Genomic DNA, 24306 nt, shown 5'->3' with positions numbered 1-24306 from the left:
TCATTTCTGTATACATTCTCAAACTACCTGTCGTTGACATTGTTATCCATACTTTGATATTTGTATGATTTCAAAAAATAATTTTCAATGGAATTTGAGTATTTTCATAACGTTTGCATAAGATTCATATAATCCTGCCGGAAAACAAAGACATAAATACACATGGACTGTTTCTCTGAAAAAAAGGCAATAGCATAAATCGTTTTATTTTCAATTAAAATGATTAATAATCATCTTTCAGACGTCATACATCATTAGATGATTATATAACTAATAAAAAAGATTTTAACATTAATATTGATTTTATTGTAAAATGAATCTTATCTACCGTAATATTCCATTGAAAATGAGCTAAATAAGAAATATTTTTAACAAGAACAATGTTAAAAAAGGTAAGTTATTTCAGTAATTTTATCTTTTGTTTATTACACCGATTCTTTTCAATATTTCATAAAATGTCCTATTGTAGAGATTTTTGTCCAAAGTTATTAATTCACATACGAATAAAATGTAAAATCAGTTATGCATAACTAATTATAAACAATAAAAGAACTATTATGCAGAATAAGAAAACAACTGAAGATTAAACTCTGAGCAAGAATAATGGAACTGTGATGTGTAACAAATATCTATCTCAAGTCGTTTGGTTTAAATCCCCTTGAATAACATACACCTGTTTTTGATTAATTTCGTAGTGTGAGGTTGTGATATGAGTTTTCTTCTATACGAAGTTCTTGGTATTGATGTCCCTCTTTTGCATCGGTCTCCAATTGTGGTGTTATTCTGGTGATGGCAGAGTATTGCATTGAGCGCATCTCCTCTACAAGTTTGTAATATCTCCTAAAGTTAACAACAGAATTAATTTATTTAATCATTTTCATCGTAACTGATTCCAGCCCCAAGACCTCAATAAACGATGTAACTTTTATTTAGATTTTGAAAAAAATCATTATAAGTCGTCACGTGTTTTTAAAGGTAAAATATACAATTTTGTAATTAATAAACAATTTTGTTTGCAATAAATCAAGATATTAGAGATCCAGTATGTCCTCTGTTTATGTGCATAGGGCTTTGAACATGTGGAAAATCGTATAAACATTTCTGCATTGGCACATCGCACACCTTAGCAACAATAGCAATAACTTTGATCAAATTTAAATCAGCATTATAGTCTCAAAATCAAAATAATTTGACAACTAATAAGTAAACTAAAAGTTGAAATATCTGCCGATGTTAATCCACATATAATTGTGAATTGTGGGAAATACCAAGCTTCTTTTGTTGTTTAAGGATTTGCGAGAAGATTTCTCTTTTTTCCTATACTCACCCCCCCCCCCCCACACACACACACACGTGTCTCCTGTGGTCTCACTTTTCTTCAGGGAATCATAGCTTGATCAAGCACAAAAATTTGAGCTTTTCTGGCCATATGGTTTTTGAGATTTCAAAGTTTGTAACTATATATATATATATATATATATATATATATATATATATATATATATATATATATATATATATATATATATATGTCTATGGATAACTTGACACCCCCCCCCCCCCAAACTTGAATTCACACTACCTGAGGATGCATCCACACAAATTTAAGCCTTTCTGGCCTTTTTGAGAAGAAGATTTTTAAAGATTTTTTTTTATTTATTCCTAGGTAAAACTTGATCCTCACATTGTGGCCTCATACTACCCCTTGGATTATCATTTGAACAAACTTGAATCTACACTACCTCAGAATGCTTCCAAACAAGTTTCAGCTTCTCTGGCTGAATGGGTTTAGAGAAGAAATTTAAAAAAAAAATTCTCTATATATTCTTTTGTAAAACTTGATCCCCCTTTGTGGCCTAACCCTAACCCCAGGAATAATGATTTTGACAAACTTGAATCTAAACTACCTGATGATGCTTCCATACAAGCTCCAGCTTTTCTGGTCTAATTGTTTGTAATAAGAAGATTTTTAAAGATTTTCACAATAAATCCTTATGTAAAACTTGATTCCCCCCATTGTCGACCCACCCTATCTCCGGGGATCATGATTTAAACAAACTTGAATCTTAACTACCTTCCACATTTTTTACCAAACATTTTTTTAAACATAATAGCAAATTTTCAGTAATTCTAAATTATCTTCCTTATAAAGAGAGCATGACCCTTCGTTTGAACCACCTTTACCTGATCTTTGTGACAAGTTCGGTTCAGATCGGACCAGTGGTTCTGGAGAAGATGAAAATGTGAACAGTTTACGACAACGCCGACACCAAAACCGACGATGACAGACAGACAGATAAAGGAACAGAGCGTACAATGCCTGTCAAATCCCCCGCACCTAGGACATTTAAACGACTTATGTACATCTCTTATATACATATAGGCTACATTTAAAAAAATCGTACATTTGAATATGTGCATCTGTACATGTAATGCTATTATACAGAACTTGATCATTAACAAACATACATTTATACTTTTCTTCTTGGTTTCATTTCTATGTGTCTTATCTTTACATTATAACGTGATCTCAAACAATCCCTGACTGTGCTAGCGCTATTGTTTATTTGAAATCATTTGGACTGGACAAGAATATTATCTTTTGAGGGGTTTATTGTCATCTGACAGGTTTAAAATATTTTTCCAAAATAAATCAATTGTATCAAAAAATTTAAAATAGGTTTACCTAAAAGGAAGTTTATGCGCAGAAATTAAAAAAAGAAAAGGACCATCATGATTCGAACACCCTCTTCGCCGAGAGGCACAGTCTACAGTCTTCCACCTATCACACTGAGCTACATAGACACATACTAATCACTGTGAAAACTTTAACAATTTGACATTTATAAATAAAGTTTTCAGTTTTTGTGAAAACCACGAGATTTCGCCCATAATGGGTCTAGACTCCACTTATTAAATCAATGATGAAAACTTATCCTTTTATCAAAAGTACATTTACGATGGAGTCTAGACCCATTCATACCAAAATTGTATTGTACTGCATAGCACAGGAAATGGTAAAGATTTATGCATAAAACGTCGTGTGGTCTAATTTGGAAACCTAGATCTCTTATGTTTACAGAATTAAAGCTTGTTATTGATTTGCAACGTTAAAATCATGTTATAAACAATGTATACCAGTAAATAGTTTATATATCAGCAACATTTGATCAAGTTCTTTTTTATTGATCCAAGATGGGGGATATGTATCGCCTTGTACGCCCTTGTCCTTTTGATCAGAAAATCTCACACATGAGCTTCGGCACAGACGAGTTAATAATAACAACACCAACAACATTCGTTAACATATCAACAAAAATCAGCATGTTTGAAGAAAAAAAAATCCATAATACCTAATGATTACGAGGATTGTGGTAACTAAGATAGCAGCTGTTACTACAAGGAACGACAATCCAGCGATATAAGATGATTCCTTGCAATTGTCATTCAATCCATCGAGTTGTAAATTAGCTGCAAGAATTGAAAATAACCACTGTATTGTCTATTGCCTAACTTAAATACATTTTGTTAAATTGTTCACCATGATTAACATGTATGCTTGTTTTGAACATAACATAGGCACGTAGCATCGTTTTTGAAAGTGGAGGGGCCAGACTCATCCAAAAAATCTTGACAAGCAAAAAAAAAAAAAAGGAATTTTGAATTTTCCAAAATCTTCTCAGTCCTAACAGTCCTAATCCGTGGTGGTGGTGGTGGTGGGGTGTAGTATATCTATAACTTGAACTTTCCTTATATTCATACCAATTTTGCAACATACTTCCAAAAAAGTGGGGGGGGGGCAACTCTATTATTCAATTTTTTATATGTGAATTTTAAAAATTTAGTTCCGGCAAGAAAAAGTGTTGGGGGGGGGGGCACCCCTGGTTCCCCTGATCCTACGTGCCTGTAAAGCTCCTTTCACAATTAGCGCACGAGCAGAAGCGACCAAATATTCGTGCGACCGAAAAGTTAGATATGAATCGTTAATTGTTGCCGAAATAATCGCATATGAAAAAAACATTCGTACAAACTTCGCACGATCTAAGCGAGCGTTGTGCAATGTAAACGCATTGAATCTTGCGATATATATTGCGTCTGTATGCGACTGTAGTACAATGAAAGCAACTGTTGAAAGATAATACGATAGGAATGCGCGAGAGACTAGGTGATCGTACGATTGAACGTGCGGCAATGTGATTGGACGTGCGATTATGCGTTCCATGGTACGAATGATCGTGCAAGTCAGAGGGGGTATATACACCGCCCATATTCAGAAGACATAGTTGAAAGCGAGAAAAGATGCCGCCCAAGAAGATACGGGTATGCAGCAGCATTTATTATTACACCTCAGTATGATTATTCTATTATATCTGATTGATCTAGAAAGTCATGTGACAGGGCGATTTCATAGTAATGAAAAAGCTGATATGAGCATACGATGTATACATATATGATTAAATCAAAAATATTTAATAATTATGATTCTCTTTATATCTCAGAACCAACTTAACTTTCTATGATTTATGAAAAAAAGTGAGACAGTTACATGTACATGGGAAATCAAACAATCACGACGTTTATGTTGCGACTGTTGAAAAGTCAAACATTATGTTGCTTGGTTGAATAAAACGCTTATTGCATAAATGTTCAGGGAATATAAAGATTAATTCCCCAGAAAAAAAAATTCTCTCGGGCGAAGCCCTCGGGAAATATGATTTTTCTTGAGGGAATAAATCTTCATTCATGTATTTCCCTCACCATCATGCAATACATGTATATTGTAAATTTTGTTCTTAAACAGAGATACTTATACATGGTATATATACTAGTAGCAAAGCATGGCATATTGAGGCTGATAAGTCGTGCAATGATATTAACACGTTGCAAGATTACATGAAACACGTTGAGCAACAGTCTCACGGTCGCAAAACAGACGCATTAACACCAGCAATTTATCTTACGATCTATTAAATCGTGTATCTTGCGAGTACACAGAAAAGGTTGTAAAACGTTCGTACTAATGTTCGTGCGTTGCATTGCGATAATTTGGGTCGCGTTTGGTCGCGTCCAAATAGTATGCATGTCCACTATTCAGAGGAGACTTGATGCGACCAGTAAAACGTATGCAACGAATGCGAGAGCTCGTGCAACGTAAGCGAGGGCTCGTGCAACGTATGCGGATCTCGTGCGAAGCTCAACAATTTCGTTCGCAAAGTGGTGTAAAGTGGTCGTGCGCCAATTGTGAAAGGGGCTTAACCAATAAAAAGGTGTTTAAATTTTAAACCTGTTTCACATTGCATCCCTGAATATCCCACCTCACATCCATGGTCACATATACCAGTTGTTTTGTTACATGTAACATCATTTAGACAGTGACTACTACAGTTGTGTATACAGCCCATTACGTATGTTCCTTTGTCACATTCTGTTTGACAGGACTTTCAGACGTGAACATCAATGTTTTGTTTTAAAATACTTGCAAATCTCGTAAGGATATTGTGAAGATGTGAGAAAAGTTTAAGTGTGTCTTTTGTATCTAAAACTCTCCTTAAGTTAATATTCATGTGAATAATGTATTTTCACATGACTAAAATTATTAGTAGTTCTTAAATCATGATGCAAATTATTATCAAACATATTAACCTTTCTCACAGAGTTCCCCAATATATCCCGGTTTACAGCCTTGGTCACACCTGCCAGTGGATCCGTTGCATGTCACGTCATTTATACAGTGTCCAATACAGTTCTGAGCACAGCCAGCACCGTATGTTCCTGGTGGACATTCTTTAACTTGAATAAAAACTTAATGGCTTTAACTCAAAATTCAATTTGTTACGGAACAACACTAGTATATAGAAAAGTGTTTAGTGTTATCAATGACACACCTTACAGCCTTATTAGGATAATCAGAACCTTTCAGATTTTTATACTGACAAAAAACGAAAACACGCCCGAGAACGCCTAAACACGTCATTCATGGGATTTTAAAGCTGACATGAATTCATAAATACGCATCATTTCCCTTTTATCTCCGACTACCACCATATTAGTTGTCGATTTCTAATGTTCTGCTCATCGCTACACACCCCTTATATAAGGCCGAGAGCCCTCGTCTTGCTTCACCGCATTCAGGAATTTCATACACCCGAACACGTTACCTTGGACGAAAAGGCTTGTAAAAACGCGTTTTGAACAAAAATAATATGGCAACCACTTCACTGGCAAGATATATCCAATAAACGACGAAACAAGACAGACTGAAATCCAGGCGCAAATACTTAAAAAAGTCCTCGATAATTGTAGACCGTTTCCCTGTGTATGTTATAACATCGCACATGCGCAAACCACACACTGTTGCAGATCGAGCAATGTCAATTATCGCATGGATTTTATAAACGGGTAGTTTTTATAGGAACGGATGGAAACGTTGTTACTTTCTTGGATTAACTATCATTTATCTACTGTGTTGGATGTAGTGTCGCCGGGGTTTTCAAGAAGATGCAGACGTTATGCACTCTGTATGAACAACACACGTGTTCGATGTACATGCGAAGTATGGCAGCACTGTCTGTGCAAAATAATACGGATACCTTGGACATCCTTTCAAAGAATAAATATATTTGTATTTCATTGATTGTTGTTTTCTTTATTCTTTATTTAAAATACATTTTACTACAATGTATAGTTCATTTAGAAGTCCGTGCAACGTGAATGCCTCGATCGGAAAGCAACCGACCGTAACTTTCTCAACCGGTATATATACCCCAGTGGCAGTAGAGGAGCGATCGAAACTAATATGGCGACCAAATGCTTTTATGAATTCATGTCAGCTTTAACGAGACCAGTTCGATACTTTTGCAAATCGAGAGAGGAGTTAAGATCAAAATAGTAAGTAAAAGTTTATGTTTATTATTAAGTGTGTCTTTTGTGTCTAAAACTCCCTTTAAGTTAATATTCATGTGAATAATGTATTTTCACATGACTAAAATTATTAGTAGTTCTTAAATCATGATGCAAATTATTATCAAACATATTAACCTTTCTCACAGAGTTTCCATATATATCCCAGTTTACAGCCTTGGTCACACCTGCCAGTGGATATGTTGCATGTCACGTCATTTATACAGTGTCCAATACAGTTCTGAGCACAGCCAGCACCGTATGTTCCTGGTGGACATTCTTTAACATGTATAAAAACTTAATAGCTTCAACTCCCTTGAAATTAATATTCATTTAATAATAATATATTTTCACATGACTATAATTACTAGTAGTTCTTAAATCATGATGCAAATTATTATCAAACATATTAACCTTTCTCACAGAGTTCCCCAATATATCCCGGTTTACAGCCTTGGTCACACCTGCCAGTATATCTGTTGCATGTCACGTCATTTATACAGTGTCCAATACAGTACTGAGCACAGCCAGCACCGTATGTTCCTGGTGGACATTCTTAAACATAAAATACTTTAAAAGTTCATGTTTAAAGAAACACAGTACAGAGTTATACAAACACTTTTAATGACAAAATCATTTGTGTCAAAAATTATGTAATCTATGGACACAAACTTGTCCTTGTTTAGATTTATCCGGGCTTAATCTATATCAGATTTAAAAACAAAATTGACGATTCACTCTATTTAACTTTCCACACCCGAAATTTTTGTAATGTACCATTTGTGTCAACAGTTGTAATCAAATAAAATGTGATTGATGGCAAAACTTGTCCATTGATCCATCTTACCAGGCCTTTGATTAATATTCAGCTGATGTAATGGCTTGACAGCTTTTGCTCAGACAAGATCAAATAATTATGAGATATAAGTCCATGTAAGCTAACACCAACATTTATATACAATACAGCCTGAGATTGTTTGCTAACCTGTATTACAGAATGATCCAATCCATCCAGGTGCACAACGGAAACAAGCTCCATTGGCAATGTGACATCTATTTTCCGGACAACTGTCTAGACAAGGGATGTCACAGTTATTTCCATAAACATCAAGGTTGACACAACCTAAGTTAAACATTAAATACTGACTGCATTTCCACACTTTAAAAGAGGGAATAGCACATTATATAGGATCCATCAAAATAAACAGTATATGGTTATTTATAGTAACTCTCGTATACACAAAGGCTGTTTCTATCATTCCAAATAACAAGAAAAACAATCAAAATTTGTTCGCTCATTTGCTTTTAAAATTTCAGACTCTATCAATTAATTTCTCTTATTGAAATATCAATACCTTCCTTCTTGCATTTGATTTTTGTTCACTTTTTTGCTGCAAGTTCAAACGTAAATTGCTACATTTATAAACTCTGTTTAATTAGTTTTTCTACATCCTGATGATTTACAAAATGTAGTTACAAGCATAAAATCAATTCTCTTTTTAATCAGAATTAAGTATTTTAAGAACTATAGTTTTCTGTTTATATGCAAAGCATTTTTACTAGTATAAACATTTGTTGTTTTACAGAATAATTGGTCCACTAATTGATTCGTCATTAACATTGAGAAATTTTCAGCTGAACAATGTTCGGTTGTAAATGAAATAATTCACTGATATATATCCGACAAGAGACCGATGATGACAATTTTAATTAAATAAAATAAATGCATACGTAGATAAATTACGCGAACAAATTGATTAACTATCTTGAAAACAACATCGCTTTTTTTTATTACGGTGAAAATCGAAGTAAATATATCTACTTGGACTACAATTAAAATACATCTGGTATCTTCTACTTTCAATAAGTACGAACAGATACCCACTTTACCACAAATAGCAATTTTTTATATTATATTATTATTGTAAAGTTGTAATGGTTTAACCTGAGCTGTCTTTTTATTATAATCATTATAAAAACCGGCGACCCTGAAAAAAAGAACATTACTACTGAACTGTCTCAAAATTGTGTTTTTGAAAATTCTTAGTTTATTTTTATGAATATATAGACACAATAAGTATCTTGTAATGTTATATATTGACCAATTCCAAAATACCAATTTCATTGAAATTTGATAAAAAAAAAACAAAAAAAAAACATCTCAAATATTTAGACATTTTGATGTTTATCAAAAAAAGTATAGGTCCTTAAAAATTAATGATAGTTACATGTTTCATTTACTTAATTGTTATATGTTCAATTAAACGAAAAAACTATCACCTATTTAATAGAGTAAAACATGAGTTCACCTGTCACTGCTACGTCACACAGCTCTGTGTAAACTGACGCGAGTTGATAACCACTTGGGTAATTTAATTTATTCAATCTCTCGTTGTAGAATATAACGTAGCGTCCATGTGCTGTACAGTTTGTATTGAAATCCAAAGGAGGTAATTCCGGTCCGTTCTTGTAACACTGGTATCCACGGTGTCTGTCAGTTGAGTTAGACACATACAAAGAAAACCCGGCGAAGCGACCTCTCTGTCTCATGGCTATATAAAGTGTACATCTAAATTAGCATCAATGACTTTTTAGATTTATGATATGAGTAGATTTATATATGCTACGACACAAGAACTTCGCAACACTTGTTGTTGTGAGCTTATTGCTTCCTGTTTTGTTGATATATCAATGAAAAGTTACTTCTATTTATCTAATCACAAAGCCAAATTTTAATGTGCTGGTAAAGGCATTTTTAAAGGCAATGAAATTTAGTTATTTAAAACAATGAAAGAATTGGATATTTCTTTTCTTTTGGTAAATTCACTTTAAAAAGATATTAATGAATGAAAGTTGTCTTTCAGTTTGTATTGTGTGTTTACTGCTAAAGGAACAACAAATAAACATATTTACCTTATAGTCACCCTGTTCATAGTCCTTGAACAATGGTATCAGAGCAAAATAGATACTCATAAAAAGTAATGTAAGAATAAGCTTTTACTTTTGAAAACTTACAAAAGTATCAACAACCACAAATGACATACTTACTGTAACCAGGATAATCCTTGAACACGATTCTGATGTTGTACACATTGTATATCCCTCCAAGGTCAACATACCACCATGTTTTGGAATCGTAAGCTGTGGTTATACCAATGTCATCTGTTCGCATACACGTGCTCATGTTTCCATCGACGGCTTTACCAGCACCACACGAAGGGCAAGTATACGTATGTCTGTATTGATTTGTTCGCTTTTTTGCCGATAAATTATCTGTAAATAGAGCCAACGTAATTCAGATTTTTTTCTAATAGCTAGTTAAAATATAAAAAAAAATCATGCTTTGAGTATCTTTAAGGGACATGGTCACGGTTTTGATCACATTCTATTTTTCTGTTTTTATTATTTACAATACTTTAGGGTTGCATTTCTAATGATCAAATGAATTTTGAAAGTCAGTGAAGCAAGATACAGGGCTCACAGTTCTTTGTCATGTAAACAAGGCCGGTGCCCTTTTTTTGTTTACGTAAGTTCAATATACCGGTAAAAAATCTTTTTCAAGCTGATTTGTATATATTCTTATTCATTTCAAGCCCCAATAAACAATTCCTAATGTTTAACGCATTCATTTTAGGTCTTTAACTAGAATTCTTATATCAATATTCAAAATGAAAAACGCTTAAAACTCAACGAATGACACTCAAATTTTGGTTGTCTATTAAAAATGCCTTACTAAAGCAAACATTAAAATATAAAAAAAAAACTTGACTGAAATCTTGACCATGCTCCCTTTAAAATAATTATTGCGAAGTTATCATCTATCCTCAGGCCAAATTTCTTCTGAAATATATATTCAGCAATTTTACGATTTAATATTCTGGATTGTACGCTGAGATAACATGCATACTGTTTATATACAGTATTAATGACACTATCAACTCGTTTTTTAGAAAGACAAGTCACAGATGTCTGAAATGGGTCTGTAGGCTTTCGTATCAATAAATCATCTGTTTATGATTTCATTTGAACTGACCAAAGTTATAAGTGGTCAACTAATATAACTAATTTATAAAATAAACTATACACCAAGCTTTGATTCATAGATAAAGATGTATGTTGCCAATTCAGTTGAGTGATTATTTCTCATATGACTTTAATGTAAACACCCTCGTGATAGATCACACCCTGAAATATAAATAGGAGAAATTTACAGCCCCGCGACGTTGAAAACTTTTGTTTGTCTTGCTGTTGAATAGGCTAGTTTCAATCTATATAGCAAGTGGTTATAAATGGTTAAGCAATCTTGAGCGGTTGCAAATAAAGACCTTGTCCATTGCTGGGTATAACTTCCGGTTTGCTTGAATTTCGCCAAAAACTATCGGATTGTTCTTGGTGCCAATAGATAAAAAACATGCAAGAAGAAAAGAGAGAAACGATCTTAAAATAATTTTTGATAAGAATTGTAAAATATTTAGAAAAACGTAGAGGACAAAAAGACCTGTAAATTAATACTTAGTTTATCATGTCGTAAAATCAATTCATACACCAACTTTTCAATGGCTCTAGCTCTTTATGCAATGGCCATTCTGCACATTTTGAGTTTTTAATGCATTTGTGTTACACAGACTAAAATCAATCGCAAAAGTATACTTTACACATGAAGCACGTGATGTAAATAACCAATATCTTGTTTTCAGGGTTTCGTTACGGGTTATTGGTTTCAAAAGGCATTGTCTTGTTTAATTTGTCTTATTGTTAAAAGACACATAATTTACAAGAGTTTAAGATGGACACTTAGAAGTTTTGTTAGGCGCTAGTCATTCAAAGTAATATTTTTGTTAAATTGATTGATTAACAAAGATAATTTCTGGAATGCATAAACAAACGGTTTTACAATGTAGCTTCTAATGAATTAAGTACAAGTTGAGTCTCATACATCTTTTTTACACAGATTTGTATTTGGCAAATATCCAACAAATACACTAATATAACTTCTAACATGAATACGTGTTGGACTGGACGTCTTTTGATAAGCAGAACTATATATTGTTTGGTTAGTTTGATGATGAACTTTGTCAAGTTGCAGAATCCAAATGTAATTTAGTTATCAAAATACAGTAAACGTCATTATTTTCAAGCCACTACATTCCCATTGTTAATATTTAAGATATCAATTGATCCATTTGACATATTTCATATATTTATAAAAAAAATATTTAAAAAAATAATATCATGCAGGATGAAAGAAACTGCTATGGAATGAATCAATGCTTTATATATTTCTACTTATATCTGTTTAATTTTTAAAACAAAGGCAGCTACATATCATGCATATGATTGTCTTAAATGTTAGGGTTTTTTTTTTTGGTTTTTTTTTTGGGGGGGGGGGGGGGGTAGGCATCTAGACACACTCTCTCATGAAACTAGGATCAATTGCATTTTCATAGTGAATTGTAAATATTATCCTAATCTAATTTATCTTATTTGATTTAATGAGAAAAATCAATTTCATGTTAATATGACAAAAAGAGTAAAATAGTCTATACAATCATAACGAAAGTAAATAAGTACCTACTATTTTAAGAGTAAACAATGACTTCAACTTACCATAACCATACGTAAAAATAAAGGTGAATGTCAAGCTGATCAGCAGCTTTTCAAACAGCATTGTGTTAATTGGATCCTCTTTTATTTTTTTAGTAAATAACAGGTTATGCAACGTTTGAGTGTAATAGGAAGTAGTTTGTTAATTTTGAATACGGTGGTTTACTTTGGTCAAATATCGATGTTTATATTTGAGCACTCTTGAAAAATTGTCATTAGATATGTTGAATGATCAAACAATTTTTTAATAAGCTGAAACTTAGAAAACATTCTTTTAAAAACTTTTAACAGGAAACAAATGAATTGAAAAACAACAATTTATATCAATTCTATTCTACATTTTATGCTCATTTCCAGCATTTAAAGCATAATAGAATGACTAAATAAATGGCAGAGATGAAGCATATGCTGATTGCGTCTTAGACTTAGTAGATCTCTTCGAAGAGGAGGGTAGGTGAAGTCACACTATACCTGTTCTTTCAATTTGTTCGAATTAACACATCAAACTGATTCCTTTCTTAATTTGAATGCTCTCCAATTTTTGCGATATAGTTCTAAGTGTAATGGAAACTTTGATGAATGACAATCAAAGACTTTTGCGAAGGTGAGTACGTGCTTCGAATATATACTTTTAAAAAGAGAATGGGATTATCCTTTGCAAAAGAAACTCTAAAAAAATATTTTTTTATGTCACTCAGTATTTTAATAGCACATGTACATACCTTAAAAATGTATATTTTGAAATGGAAAATTTTCCTGTCCCGTATCACTATCCGCAGAATCTTATGCAACACATTGATTTGTTTTTACATGCGCCTTCCTTTTGTCAACATGCGGGGTATTTTTAAGTTTCATAACATTTATGTCAAATTGCAAGATAATTATGGTATTATGCACTTTGTATATCTCATAATAAATGATGACTATGACAACATGCAAAACATTATATCGACATGTGTCTTATATATGTCTACATGTGATTAAACCATGTAAACATGAAGCATATTGAAATCTTTACATGTAATTTACATGTCAAAATTATTATCTCACATGTTGACATAAAAAGTTAAATGTTAACAGGACAATCTTCAATGATATTAATATTTTAAAATGAAAAAATGACAATAACAAACCGTGAACCATCTCAAAAATCAATAAAACTAAATTCAAATTCGAAGCAGAGCAACACCTCCAAATAGATAGAGGTAGGATCAGGTGCCTAGGAGGAGTAAGCATCCTATACTCATATAAGGGAAAAAACGAAACGTTGATGTTTTGTTTGTGATGGTCAAAATACAAACATTGAGCAAACACGGACCTCCATTACATTGAAGGTAGGACGAGGTGCTTAGGAGGAGTGAGCATCCGCAGCTGACCGGTGTCGTATAATTTAAGGTCCACCCTGTAAAATGGTCCGGCCGGACCCTAAATGTTAAAATTTAGGGTCCGGCTTTCCCCTATAAGAAAAGGTCCTACCCGCAGTCTCTTATTAAAAGTTCTCTTAAAGTAATTATACTTTTTGCTCATGTACATGTATCTTAAAGATGTCTTTGTTTATGTAATCAAATCGGACATTTGCGTATCGTACATGTATGACCGTATTACTAATTAAATTACTTTTGGAATATCGAATATTTATAGCGGGTTAAATTTTGACCAATTGTTTAAGAATCTGAAAAAATGAAAACCAGGAGTATTTTGACAATAATTTGCACACACTATTAAGTTCCTTTGTTTTTAAATCTCTTCCGGTGTATGTGTATTAACAGAGGGTTTCACGACAGGTGAACACGGGTAAAAGAAGCCGTGCAGGCATTCACACCTGTGCTAATCAGAATACACCCCTGAACTGGGAAAGAAAAAATGTCTCCTCTGTAGTGTTCTATACAACTTAGAATATCTTTTTATCTCGTGTTTTGTTTAATTTTCAGTAGATCAAGAACGTATTATTATACACTTATAATTCATACGTCTCTAGATAGATTTATTTTTAATGTTAGATAAATAATAAGAGGCCGCATATATGGATTACCTGAACAAAAGGGATATACGTTAACAGTATAGTGTACATACGTAACTGTTGTAACTATAAGGGCGTGAAAATACAATAGGAAATTAATTAGAAGATACACGTACCTATTATTAAAAAGCATGTTTTGATTGACTACAGGTATATATAAAGGGTTTATTCATTCATTCTTTATTCACTTTACTAGGCTTAACAGCCCATCCGTATTCATGTACATATAACATACAAATATGCAAGTGAAACAGAAGAACAGACAATCTACTTATATTATGGCAACAATTCATTTCGTAATTTTAAACTACTATCTGTATATTTTATAAGGTTATTCATAATTTCGAAATTTTCTGATCTTAAAAGTTGTACAAATTTGAACATAGAAGATCTCCTCCAAAAATATGGTTTGATATATTTATATTTTTTATGAAAAAGATCATACGCCAATAGAAAATTAAATTCATCTTCCACACAATAAATATATATTACAATATATACATTTTCTTCGAATTCTGAGTGTTCTATTTAATCAACCAGTTTAAAAAGTAATAAAAACCTTAAAGTGTGGTAATAATCTCTCTCTCTCTCTCTCTCTCTCTCTCTCTCTCTCTCTCTCTCTCTCTGTTTTTTATCATAATATAATATGATATGAATGCAGTTTTGTAAAAAAAAAAAAAAAAGAAAGTACATGTATGTGTTTATTCTCGACCGTATTTGATCACCTCAAATTCTCAAAGATTAATTATTTACAACGTCAAAAATTTTTACATATATATTATGGTGCATAATTGAGCAAGGATTTAGAAACGCGTAAACACTTGATATATAAATCCGTTTCCATCGATAAATTCTACAAATTTCAAATTGTTGATATGTCCAAGCTAGGATTTCTCATTTATGAAAAATTTAAGCTGAACTAACAGCGTACTTACAAAAATTGCGTTGAGAAAGAAATATAACACCCGCCGTGTGCTCTTTGTCGTAATCGGGAAACAATCGGAAAAGTCCGTAGAAAATTAGATGATTAATTATGGTCTAACAATTAGTATGAAAAACGTCAGTCAGCATGCGACCCAGTGAAAACAAGGTCGTTGTATCGACCATAAAACTTACGAAAAGATGACTTCAAGCGAGACTGTTGATAGTCCTGTTTTATCAACTTGTTTGTCAGTAGCTTGCTTCGTCTTAGAAACTGTTCCCACGAAGAGCATGCCCTTGCGAATCGAATCAACTGAGAGACAAAACTACCATATGCAGTAGCTGTAGAACTGTAGCTCTCCGGGAAAAAAATATTGACAGACCGGAGAGCTACAGGGCCATCCATTGAAAAAATTGTATATATATTGCGCAGAAAAACGTGCGCTAGTTTTGGACTGATTTACCTTATTTATACGCAAATTCTGTGAAAACAATTAGTACCATTAAATTCTTCATGCAATTGTTGGAAGACTTGATTTTTAAAAACTACATAGATGTTGTCTACATCTTTTTAGTGTCAACTTCAGAGTACTTGTGTTCAATCAGAATGGTAAACAAAATGAGTAAACATAATGAACTTGCTTGTTGACATTAATAGCCGCATGTTGACATGAAAAACTCGTATTTTTTTTCTCTAATTGTCTCGCATATTTCCAAAAGTAGGTATATCGTTATATAAGTTATTGTAGTTATCTTGCATGTATACATAATAAGTGCATGTTAACATACATATCTTGCACTCTGCCATATCTTGTATGTTTACTTAATTAACTCGCATGTTGATAAAAAATTAGCATAACCACATTATATTGCAACTTACATAAAAGATGTCAGATTCTTGCGCGGTTATTATAATAAAAAAATATTTGTAACCTGCATAATATAATTATCTTGCATTTTTACATAAAATGAAATGTTTGTCTATGTAAGAAGAAATGAGTGATGGAACAATATCCTACAAACCTGTTAAGATAAAACGAATTTAGTATATTATTTACAGTTTACATTTCAAAAACATATCAAAATTTTAGATTATTTCATTATCTAATAAATGTAGATGGATGGAACAATGTGTACTGCAGGCATCATCAAAGTAAGGTCACGAAATTCTTTGTTAATACCAGTATGTGTTAAGGAGGCATTTGGTCAACAAATTAACCATAATATATGTCTTAAATTTTTTAGTATAATTTGTTTGGTTATAACTGTCAGGTAGCAAAGACATTCCTTATTTTAGCTACAATTTGCATATTTTGTCTGCCTAAGCTTTAAAATATCAACATATTGCCAAATATTTTTTCAGGGTTCTTTTTCTTAAGGAGATGAATATAGTCTAAATAACTTTACGACCATCTAGCCCTCTCTAGATATCCAAGAAAGATAACCCACTTTCCAATTTTAATGTAGTGTTTTCATAATGAGAAACGTTTAATCAAAATATTTAAAAAGATTAAAGAGCAACAAACCAAAAACTAGCGCTGCAATTATAAATGACATAAATACAGAAAAAGAATAAGGTCTATATAATTATCCAATTATTTTCTTTCGAAAAGTACATCATATTTTTTGCAATATGATAATTTTCCATTTTTATATTGTGTCTATTTCTTCAGCTATATAATGACCATTATAATCATGATTAATCATACTTACCTGGTGTAGGGGATACCATGATCAGCAAGGCGGTTCCCCCAGATCGAGGCCTTACCATTGCACTCCGGTTTGGCTGAAGTCTGCGATAACCCCAAATGCGGGTTACTCGGACACGTAATTTTTTAGTGTGGGGGTCTGCGTTCGCGCTAACCCCTGATTATTCAATGAAATGAATACAATGAAAGAAAAACATCTGAACTGTTGAAGTATTGGTTGCTTATCGGATAATTCTCACTTTGATCCCTTTAAAAAGTTATTACATTTTTACTTAGACATATAAGAACAGTTTAGTTTCTTTCATTATTACATGTTTACAATGTGTTTGTTTACCTGATATTTCTTAGGTAAACTGATCTTGATTATAGCCTATTAAACAATTTATAAAGTTTCCTCGCGGAAAACTTCATTTTGAATAAAAGATATCATAATCACTATGTAACCTAAACACAAGTTATACATTACCAGGCTGTTTGTTTTGTTATTGAATGATACCTCGTACATTCTCTCCTCAGAGAGTGTAGTTTAAAGTTTGTTCAAATCATGATCTCTGGGGATTGGGAATCATTGGTGGGTCGAACTTTTACATAGGAATATATTATAGAGAAAAATCTTTAAAATCTTCTTCTAATAAATAATACGCTTAGACAAGCTGTAACTTTAGTGAAAGCAACCTAGGATAGTGTGGATAATCTTCAGTGGCAGGGTGGGGCCTTATTTTCGGAGGTCAAATTTTACAAAGGAAAAAGTATTAAATTTTGGTATTTACAAAAACTCGAATTATTTAATATATGGTTTTACTTATATGCAAGCATTTTGACATATTGTTGGTTCTTGAACATTGTTTAGACTTTGGCCCCTGAAGAATTCTTGGGCCTTACAAGGGGTTCAGAGGTTGATGGAAGTTTATATCCCATATATAAACAGTTGTTTAAGATGCTGATAACTACAATGCTCAGTATGAAATATGACTATCAATTCATCCTGATACAAAAGGAGCTCAATGATAAACATCAGAATATCCAGATTTTTTTTTTTGAAAATCTTTTTATACAGGATCTATTATGCTACATTGTCCAGCTATTTTGGATATGACTCCATAAAGCTGATTTTATTATGTCTATGTCTATTGTAGCTCAGGTGAGCGATGTGGTCCATGGGTCACTAATTGTTCTTAAAAGAAAACAACGTGACTTTAAAAAAAGATGTTGCAGCTACTTTAAAAGATGGGATGTTTTTAATTTTAATTATACTTTACACTGATTGAGTGACCTTACGACAGTAACATTGTCTAATCTAATTTATTTTATACCATATGGTAATAAAAGGTTCCTAATTTTCCAATAATAATGGAAGTTAATACAATTTGGTATGCAAATGAAAGGGAAAATTAAAAAGATGAATTTCATATCTCTTGTGAAATAAGTGAACTAAAGTATCATCAAAAGACACATTTAATGTTATATTGTATAATGTAATCATAAATGATAAAACATGGTTTAGTTATCTGGCCATTCGTCATTCTTTTGTACATTCTGGCTTTCAAGAAAGCATCTATGTAAAATCAGTAAACCTTTTAAAAAAAAATACATTGCAAATAAGCCTTGAGCATTCGAGCCTAGCAATGGTTGAGAGAAATTGAAAAAAATTAAGAGATTCTGCATATTGTAAAAATTTAACCTATACTTGAAATCTAAATTATTTTAACAGGACTTAAAAACATGTATTGACTTCATATTGATGTTTGCTTGGTTTTTCTCTTAATCTGAAATGTAAATGAAATTTTAACACAAATTAATATCTCGATGGTATTAGGCGCAGATATCCAGATTTTTTAAAACAAAAATCTTTTTGTAGTAAAATGGATCGTTGAGTGTTATTCTAAATTCAGTAATATGATTATGTTGCTTCATTTCGATTATATGCATTGTTACGGCGGTAACATTAACATTGTTTTCAATACATATATTTGGAATATATAAATAAGCCAGAAGAATTCTGGTCAACGTAAAATGTATATTAAAATTACGTAAAGGAAACAAATAGCCTAATGAATAGCTAATTTTAAAAAATAAATGCAATTATTCCTTCTATTAAAAATAAACATGAAATGATAAAAACAATATCATTAATTAAGAAAAAAATTATAGTAATGGGTTAGAGAAAAAATTACATTGCAAATGAGCCTTGGGCATTCGAGCCTAGCTACTGCTAGCGATGTTAAGTAATAACATACTACATATACATGAACTAATAAAAATGGTGTAAAGCAAGAAAGATAACTTTTCATTATTGTGTGTCATATTTCAAAACCTTATCAATTTACAAAACTAGAATGAAATACGTATTGATTCTCTAAAAACCCACTTCAAATATTAAAGTGTGTAAATAATAAGCATACATACATAGTTGCCTACAGATATACAGACATACAGAATTAACATTCAAACGCAATAAAAAAAAAATAAAGGTAGATAATCCGTTTTATAATAGTTATTCTCATTTGAGAGTAAAATACTGTAAAAGCAAAATATTTCTCAATATTTAATAGAAACACATGATAAAAACAATTCTATAACCAAAAATAAATAGAACATAATAAAATAATTTCTTAGTCATTAATATCTTGTCATATCTTATTGAGAAATAAAAGAAAATGTACATGTAATATTATAATATTTCATATCAAATGTTTGTCTTTTACTTCTTGTATATAATGGCCATTATAACCATGATTAATCATACTTACCTGGTGTAGGGGATACCATGATCAGCAAGGCGGTTCCCCCAGATCGAGGCCTTACCATTGCACTCCGGTTTGGCTGAAGTCTGCGATAACCCCAAATGCGGGTTACTCGGACACGTAATTTTTTAGTGTGGGGGTCTGCGTTCGCGCTAACCCCTGATAAATCAAAAATAACAGAAGAAGCAGTTTAACACAATCCTACAGTTTGTGAAATAAAACCCAGCCATTGAAGAAAATTAATACTGTGTGAATTTTATAAAAGTAGATAAGAGATACAAAACTTTAAATAATTATTTATACAAATGTAACTTAATATCAAATTTTCATTATAGATGTTATTTACAACTGATAGTCTTTACCAGTTTATTGTAAAGAAGAAGCAACAACTCTCAAACAATTTATCAAATGCATATTTTATGTTGAAAGTAATAAAATTGTTTAAAAATATTCAGTGATAACTGCAAACATGTAGCAAATATGATTCGTTAAAGTTAAACATATTTTGTTTACAATATCATGATGTATCAAATGAATTATTGTAGACACACCTTTATATTATTTTGTGTTAAAACAAAAAGGTTTTTTTAACCATGATATCTTAATTTGTAAACTATTCAACAGCGAGAAATATCATAACACTGCACGGGATAATTATGCCAGTGTCAAGGTGGCATTTTTGCGCCCGCTTAAATAAGATGCAGTTTGGTAAATGACCATTGTGTAGAAAGTATATAACCACTTTTCTTTTTAGTGTGTTTCGCCTGAAAGATTTCCTATCGGATTTTATTAGATCCTATCTGAATTGAAAATCCTGTAGGAAGCTCTTTTAAAATATGCGAACTAAAGTAATTTGAAAGACACATCATATTTCATATCTTATAATGTTAAGTATGTGAATCAACTTAGTTTTATCATTGTAAATAAAATGATACAGCTAGTAACAAATTAACTTCATCAAAATAATTAAGCAAAAGAGTATCTTTCTACTGGTGTTAATGACGTTGGATAGTAAAGAATATCATTTTCTATGATTCCTATTTGTTTTCAAAGGATTTGAACACTCACGTAAAAAAAATTGTCAGCAAATAAACGTTTTGGCTTAATATTTTAAATAATCTTAATTCATTACATTAGTCTACATATGATTTACAAGAATAAACAATATGTAAATCTTACCTTTCGGAAAAAACCCTACTGCTAATTATGAAAAATAATAACATACTTCATATTTATATATCAAAGCAAATGGTTTACAGAGAGAAAGATAACTCTACATCAATATGTGAGATGTTTTGAAAACTTACCCATTAACCCAACCAAATTGAAATGCAAATTGACTCTTTTAAAAGGGAAAACCAGTTTAAATAGTAAATTATGAAAATAAAAGATATACATACATATATACAAACATACAGAAATACATACAAACGCTTCTTTTCAGATCATCTTAATATCAAAGGTAGATAATCCACTTCGTAGAATTCATTCTCGTTTGATAGAAAAATACTGTAAAAGCAAAATATTTCTCAATATTCAAAAGAAACACATGATAAATTATTTCTGTAATCAAAAATAAATGAAATATAGTAAAATAAAAACTAAGCCATTCATATTTTGTCATTATTAATTGAGAAATTAAAAAAATGTACATGCAATATTATGATTTTTCATATCAAATATTAGTCTTTTACTTTTGATATATAATGACCATTATAACCATGATTAATCATACTTACCTGGTGTAGGGGATACCATGATCAGCAAGGCGGTTCCCCCAGATCGAGGCCTTACCATTGCACTCCGGTTTGGCTGAAGTCTGCGATAACCCCAAATGCAGGTTACTCGGACACGTAATTTTTTAGTGTGGGGGTCTGCGTTCGCGCTAACCCCTGATAAATCAAAAATAACAGAAGAGGAATTAAACACAATTCTACAGTATGTGAAATAAATCCCAGCCATTGAAGCATTACTTTCAACATAAAATATGCATTTGATAAATTGTTTGAGAGTTGTTGCTTCTTCTTTACAATAAAGTGGTAAAGAATATCAGTTGTAAATAACATCTATAATGAATTTTTGATATTAAGTTACATTTGTATAAATAATTATTTTAAGTTTTGTATCTCTTATCTGCTTTTATAAAATTCAAACAGTATTAATTTTCTTAAAATTTTCAGCTGATAACTGCAAACATGTAGCAAATGTTAAAGTTAAACATATTTTGTTTACAATATCATGGTGTATCAAATGAATTATTGTAGACACACTTTTATATTTGTGTTAAAACAAAAAGGTTTTTTTAACCATGATATCTTAATTTGTAAACTATTTAACAGCGAGAAATATCATAACACTGCACGGGATAATTATGCCAGTGCCAAGGTGGCATATTTGCGCCCGCTTAAGATACAGTTTGGTAAAAAAAAAAAAAATCAAATGACCATTGTATAGAGAGTACATGTATATAACTAATTTTCTTTTTCTTTTTTTTTCTTTTTCCTATCGAATTTTATTAGATCCTGTTGGAATGGAAAATCCTGTAGGAAGCTCTTTTATTCCGATAGCAGATTTTAAATTTCCGGTAGGAATATTGTTATTCCCATGGGGAAATTTATTTTCCTGTAGGAATTTATTTTTGAAAGGTAAATGATAACATGATAACAAAGGAGGTTGTAAACTCTACAAGTAATGGTCTTTCATATGTCATATCTGAATTTTTCGATATATGCAGCTTAGACGGAAGCAAAACTGCCGCCTTGGCACTGGTGTAATTATCTGGCAGTGTTTTATGTTTAATATGAACTGCAAAAGTTATATTTTATTGTACTATTTGTTTTGTTAACACTGTGTTTTCGTTAGAAATTTTGAAGATGTAATGGACCATCCTGTACCACGACAATTTCATTTAAACACTTAGTTCGCATTCTAAATATATGAATTATTGTTATATTGTAATTAGCAATATTTTTTGTAATTTTTCTTTTGAATTTCGTATTGATGTTACTTATTTGTTTTTAATAGAAATAATTTTGTTGCTTTGTTTTTGGTCGTTTATTCTTGTCTTTATTTAATCAAAATATGTTGTTATAGGATTTTTTCTTTATCTGTATATGCAATATTCATTAGTGATCCAAGGTCTGTTTTATATGGAAAGGTGCAATATAATGAAAGGCAATAAAATTTATAAGTAAATTAAATTCAATTAAAACAAATATTTCTTCAAATTAACAAATTCTATATTCGCTTTTTAGCCCCATCCCACTCTCCACCTTACCTTTTTAATTTAACAAGAGCTAAGATATCAAGTAACCCTAGATCTTGTATCTCTTTTATAAAGAAATTTACATATGTTTTACAACACAGATACATGTACAACACAACTTATTAAATGATCCCTTGAGTAGTTTGACAATTTTACATGTTTTCCTTCGTTTGGTATCTGACAGAATCTAAAAATGCACTTTTATGCACGTGTTCACATAATCATAGTTCGACCAGGTTCATTCTTCACAATACGGATTGTGTTTGACTAATGTCCCTGAAATTACCTACATAGTTTCATTGCGGTGTCGGGAACAACATATAAGTCCGATTTAAAAATAATATAATCACATACGTAATTTGTTTGATAGGAAACATAATTTATATAATACCAAGTCGTATGTTTCTCTACGAAGCTTTAACGTGCATTTTCCTTACAGTAAATTTGTTGATACGGGAAGTTTCTCTGGTACGTCTAATACCAAAGATCAGGTGGTTTCCTTATATACTTAATATTTCCGACTATAATAAGATTTTAAGGACGTAATTTAAAATTATCACACGAGGAAAAAATAACCGTGATTAACATGTACAGTTTCACTCTGCATACTATTTTAGATCAAATAGGAACATATTGACCAAGTGTTAATGATATTAGCTTTTCATATTTGTGTATATCAAACCTTTGTTACAGAACTCAAATGAACGTCGTGGGATCCACATTGATGAAATGATCAGGTGCAAATTAAATCGGCGTATTTATGTTAAATCTCGTATTCCACACAAACTCTACCTTTATAATATGCGTCTTATTTTCGGGATGATTTAAAAATTGTTCGAAATGTATCATTGTAGCCTTTTCGTTATTTAAGGACAAGTTGTACAACCATTTTAAGATTTCTATGTCGTACTCTAACTCACTGAACCTAATGTCACTTTGTTAACTTCCTTATAACTTTTAAACAAACACTACTTGAGAGGTACAATGAATTTATTTATTAGCCTTAGAAAAGGATGTAAACAAAGATGAAAATAAACTGCATAAGAGGGATGTTCGGAAATTTCTGGCACATTTATTATTATTATCTTGGGGGGAGAGATAAACCGAAAGATTTAACCAAAATGTGCATGAAATCATGAGATC

At 31.6% G+C, this 24306-nt stretch overlaps 1 protein-coding gene and 3 non-coding genes across 4 annotated transcripts; 3 read left to right on the top strand and 1 right to left on the bottom strand.

The window, feature by feature from the left end:
- Nucleotides 1-678: 678 nt before the first annotated feature.
- Nucleotides 679-21695, bottom strand: LOC128166006 (uncharacterized). The gene is made up of 10 exons (XM_052830925.1): nucleotides 21638-21695; nucleotides 19905-20057; nucleotides 17159-17311; nucleotides 9949-10173; nucleotides 9210-9452; nucleotides 7886-8023; nucleotides 7039-7179; nucleotides 5644-5790; nucleotides 3354-3471; nucleotides 679-840 (listed from the first exon to the last, which is right to left on the bottom strand). The coding sequence occupies exons 1-10, from the start codon at nucleotides 21693-21695 to the stop codon at nucleotides 684-686; spliced, it is 1533 nt and encodes a 510-aa protein (XP_052686885.1). The 3' UTR covers nucleotides 679-683.
- Nucleotides 17151-17314, top strand: LOC128168431 (U1 spliceosomal RNA). Its single transcript, XR_008241368.1, has one exon. It is a non-coding gene; the product is annotated as a U1 spliceosomal RNA (small nuclear RNA).
- Nucleotides 19897-20060, top strand: LOC128168418 (U1 spliceosomal RNA). The gene has a single exon (XR_008241357.1). It is a non-coding gene; the product is annotated as a U1 spliceosomal RNA (small nuclear RNA).
- LOC128168442 (U1 spliceosomal RNA) lies at nucleotides 21630-21793 on the top strand. The gene has a single exon (XR_008241379.1). It is a non-coding gene; the product is annotated as a U1 spliceosomal RNA (small nuclear RNA).
- Nucleotides 21794-24306: the final 2513 nt, after the last annotated feature.

The sequence above is a fragment of the Crassostrea angulata genome, chromosome 10, assembly GCF_025612915.1.
Source record: "Crassostrea angulata isolate pt1a10 chromosome 10, ASM2561291v2, whole genome shotgun sequence".
NCBI lineage: Eukaryota > Metazoa > Mollusca > Bivalvia > Ostreida > Ostreidae > Magallana > Magallana angulata.
The sequence above is the reverse complement of the archived record's forward strand: the minus strand, read 5'-3'. Positions and strand labels throughout refer to the sequence as shown.

What these genes read in the sequence shown, in the direction of transcription:
- LOC128166006 (XM_052830925.1), bottom strand. Translation starts at nt 21,695, where the DNA reads ATGGTAAGGCCTCGATCTGGGGGAACCGCCTTGCTGATCATGGTATCC. An exon ending in CATGGTATCCCCTACACCAG is followed by an intron (nt 17,312 to 19,904) that starts GTAAGTATGATT and finishes TTGAATAATCAG; the next exon opens with GGGTTAGCGCGAACGCAGAC. An exon ending in CAAGGATTATCCTGGTTACA is followed by an intron (nt 9,453 to 9,948) that starts GTAAGTATGTCA and finishes CACTTTATATAG; the next exon opens with CCATGAGACAGAGAGGTCGC.